The 7,123-nt window shown below is 45.5% G+C and overlaps 1 protein-coding gene across 14 annotated transcripts in view; it reads left to right on the forward strand.

Annotated features, from left to right (window-relative positions):
• The window catches only part of DNAH14 (dynein axonemal heavy chain 14), a 325,158-nt gene that overhangs the window by 238,704 nt on the left and 79,331 nt on the right, over positions 1 to 7,123 (forward strand). For all 14 annotated transcript variants that reach the window (XR_013381670.1, XM_077901271.1, XM_077901270.1 and 11 more), the window contains 3 exons: positions 1,510 to 1,701; positions 2,801 to 2,982; positions 6,890 to 6,998. Coding sequence is in view for 13 of the 14 variants with exons in the window: in XM_077901271.1 (XP_077757397.1) it covers positions 1,510 to 1,701; positions 2,801 to 2,982; positions 6,890 to 6,998 (483 nt within the window). In the remaining variant the exon portion in view is untranslated. The remainder of the gene's footprint in view (positions 1 to 1,509; positions 1,702 to 2,800; positions 2,983 to 6,889; positions 6,999 to 7,123) is intronic.

The raw sequence follows: 7,123 nt of genomic DNA on the forward strand, positions 1-7,123 counted from the left end.
GTTTGAAGGGAGGCAGGATCCAGACCAACGAGCTAAGCTTTCTGCATCTTAAAGGCACAATGACTGAACATCCACCTAGTGGTGAGAGAGGTGTGATTGCTGAAAGCAGGAATCCACAGGGGAAGCACCGCAGGCTGGCTTAGGTCTGGCGCCAGCTCCTATCTGTGATGGAGTCGTTGGAAAATCGAACTAGGCCACCTCATCCTCTGTGGATGTTTAGTGATCTGGCACAAGAAGATGTTAAAAATTCCAGAAATGGAGTCCACTACTGACAACATCGTCATGTGAACGGATGCTTAGATTGGGTCATATTTTTAAATGCAATTATCCTGATCACTTGTGGCCCTCTAGTGCCTTGTTACTAAACTGGTTTATATGTATGAACTGATTGGTAAGGAGGAACAAAGAATTTCTAACTTGGAGTATGGAGAACAGTGCACTCTAGAAATAAAAAATAAACCAAAAATCCCAGTTAGAAATCAGTTTTCATTATTTGTCTATTTTATATCATACTTCCAAAAATGGCATGAAGTATCTTACAGTAATAATAGTGAATTCATCATACTTTCAGCTGTTAACATTGAGCATCTTTAGGTAGGAGTTTAAGAATGGGTTAGGCAAAGAGAGGTAATTTCATTTTTAACTTAAACATTTCTCTGTTGTATAAATTCTGCATTGAGCAGTTTAATTTACTTTTATACATTTTTTAAAGACAAAAGGAAAGAAAGAGAATCTTACGCTTTCCTCCTCTTTCAGCTTTTACCATACTTCTTTGGCAAAATAGGTTGCTTGATACTCAAACATCATCTTATCAGTTTGTACAAATTGAACTGTTTGAGTTGAAAGGAACATTGATTCACCTAAACTGCTCTCAGTAATGTGGTTTCATTTAAAGTGATGTATGGGAATGAGGAAAGAAGCTGCACCCCTGCCAGTCCTTCAAGAAGCCAGGAACAGCAGCCACACCACAGCACAGTCATATGGGGGAAAGATGCAGGGAGATTCACAGGAGGCAGCACCTGCCAAGTACCTGGGGATGGTTGAGGCTCTAATATTGCTGAGCTCTAACCCTTCAGGATTTTACTAATGCTTCCTTCATGTCCCACCCATGACATTGGTCTGTTTTTCTCTTTCAGCTTTCATTCATCTGACCACTTCCCACATTGAGTTTCTAGGCATCTTAGATGCACACCAATCCAGAGCCAAAAGTGAAGTAGTTAGACTTGTCCCAGTCTGCTGTAGGATCCCCTACTGAGCAGAACTCGGGCACCACACCCACTCCTAAGACCTGGTTTATATAAGAGGTGTTCCAGGTCCCAGAGAGCAGAACCTGGCTACTTTCCTCACCTGAGCTCCGGGGATGTGTAGTTTCCTTTGGAAGGTGCTCGGGGCACACCTGCTCAGTTCTAGTAAAGAAGTGAAACAATTTTCAAATGGAATTTTTAATAAAATATTTTTTCCAAAGCAGAGGATTACATTTTAACAACTTATATCTTTATTAATTTTCAGAGGATATATAAAAATCTTCATATTTTTATAACCATGAGTCCCACAGGACCGCACTTCCGCCAACATTGTAGAGCATATCCTTCTATGATCACCATCTGCACAATTGACTGGTATGAGAAGTGGCCAGATGAAGCTCTCCTTGTTGTAGCCAATTCTTTCTTAAGAGAAAAGGTGGATTTACAGAACAGAGAGGTAAATACATTCTCTTTTAAAAATCTGACACAATGGAAGATTTCAAGTTATTGACAGCATCTGACAGAATTAGATCTCTGAATGAATCCTAGGTAGGCAAAAATAGGCAGCTCTAGGCAAACTATGACATAGGTCAAGGGTTTTCCTTGACCCTTCATCAGTTTCCCCTGATCTGTGTCAGAGATGCCCAGATTCCTTACTGCCCGGCCTTCTGAACTCTCCTGCCCCATGGCAGACAGCAGAATCCCCAAAGGGAACAAGCTCCACTTGGCACACCAGATGCTGTGCTATGGATGCTGTACCCTTTGCGTATTCCTTATAAGTCTCTCTGTCTCCAACAAACCACATGCAAAATTAGTTCAGAACTCATGAGCCTTAGTAAGTAAGAATCTTCCCTAGCATGGCCCAACCAAAGACCCATGGGGTGTCGACAAAAGAAGCTATAAAAGTAGCTGCCCGAAACTTGGTACAGCACTTGCGACGTTACCTGGCAAGCACCCAAGGAAAGCAAAGGCTGAGGGCGAGTCAGGTGGACCTGGGAAGAATGTGCAGCTGGGCTCAAGGTGACCAGGTGATTGGCTAGCCATAATGGGCAGGGCGGGTGCTGGGGCCAGGGTGTGTCTCAGACACAGTTCTCTCCAAAACTGTGTAAGGGGCACTCTCTCCTTCAGTTTTCCCAGCCACATACCTGTATGTCCTTTGAGCCCCTACATTTTTGCAGCCTTCTTTCACTCAAGGAAGAGAAGTAGAGTCTCTTGCAATTGCTAACCCACTTTAGGAAAGGAAGGCACCATGAACCAGGCCACGGACGATGGCCTCTGAGTCCTTGGACAGCTGGAGCAGAACGGAGGGGAAAGCCTGGTAGGATGAGTCCAGCATGTCACCAGTCACCGGTCCAGTTGTTGCCTCTTTCATCCCAACACCATCTAAGCCACTAGCATGTCTGTATTCTCGGTCCCATTTGCCGGGGGCCTTCTCAACCTCAACCTCGCCACATATCAGAATGATAAACAACTTCAGGTTATTCACCATGTTCAATTTTCTCTTTATGTCTATTTAGATTGTTGTCTCTTAATTCTTAAAAATTATTATTTTGTAGAACTTAAAAGAAAAACTTGCCCCAACATGTGTCCAGATCCACAGAAGTATAAAAGACTTGAACACAAAATACTTCCAAAAAACTGGAAGGCATTATTATATCACTCCCAGTAGCTACTTGCAGTTCATGGATACCTTTGCTCACATTTTGAGGTCACGGGAGAAGGGAATGCAAACAAAGAGGTAAGACTTTGAGACCAAATCAGAAATATATATCTGTATTTTTAATTGGTGCTTTTATTTGTAAAAAGAGACACAAATACAAAAGAATGAGTCAGAATCTGCCTTTCCAGTGGGGGAAAAGGACAAAAACTGCACAAGCCCTTGAGAGACATAAGGCATCCACAAGCTGCCTGGCAGTGGAGACCTGGCTGGCACAGGCCCCCTGGGAAAAGGCAGTGTGCCCTCCCCTTGATCATGTCCTGAAAGCAAGAGCAAGCGCAGGTGCCACCGGCTTTGCCTTTATCCCAGGGACACCAGCAAAATAAAGGGAGCCCAGTGACAGCATCATTGATGGTGAGAGAGTATTGCTGAGGAGCCTATGCAGCTCCAGAGCCCCCACTGCACCGGGGAAGGTGGGCAACGAAATACTAGGTAGGACATCTCGTACCTGATCAGAGTCCAGGAGACCACTAACAGCCTCCTGGGAAGATCGGGAAGTGAGTGGGAAATGACCTGGTAGCCTCTGCCCACAAGCATCCTGTGCTCTCGCTCCAGGAGGCCCACAGGCACAGGGTGTCCGGACAAGACTCCATGACCTCCAGGGGCCACCCCATGAGACACCCTAATTAGCCATACTGATAGGGGCTTGAATCCAATCTGTTCTGTGTCTCAGTCCATGCTGGATGACAGTGGCTGTGACTCTGACCACCCCCTCCCCCCAGAACTTAGAGGGTAGGCCACAGCCAGGCTCCTGATTGGGCGCATCAAGAGGCATTGGCAGTCATACATACTCTCCTCAGATGTCCAGCAGGAAACCCAGGACAATGACAGATTATCATCACCAGTTGTGCTAGAGATGTCAGACTGGTTTGCATATGGCAGATTAGTGTAGGCCTAACTTTTAGGCAAGAAGTAGTAGCAGCCTCAGCAGTGGCATGATGCTAATGTGAGGGCAGGGGCTAATTTCGTAAAGTTGTTGTTAACAAGGTTGGGGGCAGAGAGTACATGGCAGATTCAACTCAGCTAAATTTAGAGCAGTTGCTGGAGTCTGTAAATACAGTGAGGCTACAAGGAATCCTCTTAGATTCTTTAGAAGATGAATCTTGTCCTGTTGTTTTAAGTAAAGACTCTTCAGGTCCTGGATTTAGGGACTTCTAGGTGGTTCTGGAAGTCTGTGGATGGAGCTTTTTGTGGGTCGATGGTTCAATTTGAGGCTGATGACAGCAGTCTGGATAAACTGGCCAGATGCCCCACACACAGGAGTTAAGAGATGAGTGGATCCTCTTTCCACCTCTGACTTTCAAGCTTCCAAGTGTCTCCTTCCCACCACAGGGACTGCTGCCTTCCATTTGCAGCAACATGACTATGATCACGCGGCCAGTCACTAGCCCAGTGCTTCCTCCCTTCCCCATCTTGTCTGTGCCTCACCCACACCCTCAACCCAGACACATGTCTAGGTGGCTCTTTGTGCTATACTAGAATATCTCCTACCCCCAATGTGTGGGCCAGACCAGGACCGCATCCATGCATGGTCATGATCATCTATTATAACTGCTCACCCCCATCACAGTCGTAAAGGAAGCCCCAGGCTAGAGGTCCCAGTGCCCCAGCTCCTATTTGCCACTTGAAGATTCCAGCAGCCCTGTGTCCCAGGGGTAGACATGGGAGAAGAAGTGGGGAGGGTTCATTGTGTGGTCTGGGTCCCTTACAGCCAATCTACATCTCTTCTCCAACCCAAAACTCATAATGAAACATTCTGTTTATATGGGAGGGACCCTTCAGGAAGGTAAGTCCCAAACTGCCTGCCTTATGCTTGGGCTCCCCTGGGAGCCAAGCTTCAGGAGCCCCACTGTCTTTTCAGTTTTTCATTTTATTTTTAATAGCACCTACTTCTTGGGGGTGATATTTCAGATTAACTGCCAAGCTGTGGCCAACATACATCACTCACAACAAATAACAACTCTGTTTAATACAGACTTGTGTTTTAGGAAAATCAGTCTGGTATTAGAATGGGGGATAAATTCGATATAAAACTAAAACCAAAGATTTGAAAGCTATTGTAGGAATCCAGATGAGAAGTTTTGAGGAGCTGTCCTGGGTTAGGTCAAAGAGTGAATTGCCCAGCAGTCTTGGTGTCATTGACAGTGTAAGCATGTGGCAACGACATCCTCATAGGTTAGGAAAGCCCAAGAAGTAGAAACTGGATCTTCCACGGGGCTTTTTCCTCCTTTTGCTAGAGTTAGGGCTAAACAGGGCTATAGATTTGTAGTCCTCTGATTTTACAGTGTTTATTTTATTCCTTACAAACTGTGTATTTTCAAGTTTTTATTCTAGTAAATAGGTAAGTGGAGAATTTTCAACTTTATCTTATGTTTCTTTAAAAAAATAATCTTTTCATTTTGAAATAGATTGACCAGAAGTTGCAAAATAGTACAGAGAGGTCCCGCATACATTAAGCCAGTTGCCCCCCTCACTTGTTACATTTTCCATGACTGTAGTGCAGCACCATATCCAGGACGTTGGTGTGGACACCCGGTGTGGACACAGTCCTGTGCCCATTTACCCCGTGTGTGTGTTTGTGTGGACCTGCAACAGCAATCAAGATGCAGAACTAGTCCCTCACCACAGCCGAGTCCCTTGGGCAGCCCCTACGCAGCTCCCAGCAGCCCCCGGCCACAGTCTGGTCTCTGTCTCCAGCCTCCCCTGTACGTGGGGGGCGAGATGGGCTTCGCTCAGCATCACACCGTGGATTTCCATCCAGACGTTGCACGTATCAATAGTCTATACGTTTCTGTAAGCACTCTGAGGCATGGATGGGTATGCATGGGTATGCACATGAGTGCAACCACTCATCCACAGAAGGAGCCAGGGTGGTTTTTGCGGTGGAGCGGTTCTAGGAGAAAGGCCAGAAACAGGCCACGGTGAGTATATGCTGGATCGTAAAGAAAATACCACATTGTTGTCCACCGCGGCTGTGTGCATGAGGAATAGTGTTCCTCTACAGCCTTGCAGACACGGCACTGTGGTCTCTGCCTGCGGCCCTCCACCACCAGGGTAGCCCTCTCTGTGCCTGCGCCTCCTTTCCCCGTCAGTGTCTCTGCACAGCGCTGGCACATTTGCTAAATGGATTCTTCAGTTTTTCTTGTTGCCGAGTTTTGAGAGCTCTCTGGGTGTTCTAAATAGGAATCCTCTGTCTGATATATGGACTGCAGATATTTTGTCCCAGCAGTTATTTGTCTTGTCATTCTTTGGATGGAGTCTTTCTGTTTTAATTTTGATGACATCCAATCTGTCAAATTTGGTTTTCTTTCTTGGCTGTGCTTCTCTTGTCATGTCTTCGAACTCCTCCCTCCTCCCCCAGTCCTGGGTCCTGGAGACTTTCTCCTATGCATTCTTCTAAAAGTACCACAGTCCCACCTCTCACACTTCATTCTGCCCTCCACTTAGAATTAGTTTTGTGTAAGGCATGAGGCTTACATCCACAATCTGTTGTATAACCAGCCACTCTACACCCTTTGTTGAAAATCACTCTCGCACCTTTGTCAAAAGCTAGTTGACTGTGCATCTGTGGGTTTGTTTCTGGCTTCTCTGTCCTGTTCTGTTGATGGAGATACCTTACCCTCTGCCAAGACCTCTTCCTGATGACCATCATTACTTAATCAGTCTCACAATCAGGTAGAGAGATGCCACCCACTGTATTCTTTTGCAAAATTGTTCTAATCATCCTAGTTCATTTCTATGTAAATTTTATGTGAATTTTAGAAAAAGCTTGTCTGTATCTACAAAGAAAAATCTTACTGCGATTTTGGTAGGCATCACATTAAACCTATATGATAATTTAGAAGAATCGACATCTTTACCATGTTGTCTTTCAATACATGATTGTGGTGAATCTCGCTTTGCTAATATAATGCTATTTTCCCCTCAGGAATCGTTTTTATATGGGTCTATCCAAGATCCTGGAAGCAACCACTCTAGTTACAGATATGCAAGAGGAGCTCTTGGTCCTTGGCCCACAAATAGAACAAAACACAAAGGTACATTAGGACACCTGGGTGGCTCAACGGTTGAGGGTCAGCCTTTGACTTAGGTCGTGATCCCGGAATCCTGGGATTGAGTCCCACACTGGGCTCTCCTCAGGGAGCCTGCTTCTCCCTCTGCC

This window comes from Canis aureus, chromosome 6, assembly GCF_053574225.1.
Source record: "Canis aureus isolate CA01 chromosome 6, VMU_Caureus_v.1.0, whole genome shotgun sequence".
Taxonomy (NCBI): Eukaryota; Metazoa; Chordata; class Mammalia; order Carnivora; family Canidae; genus Canis; species Canis aureus.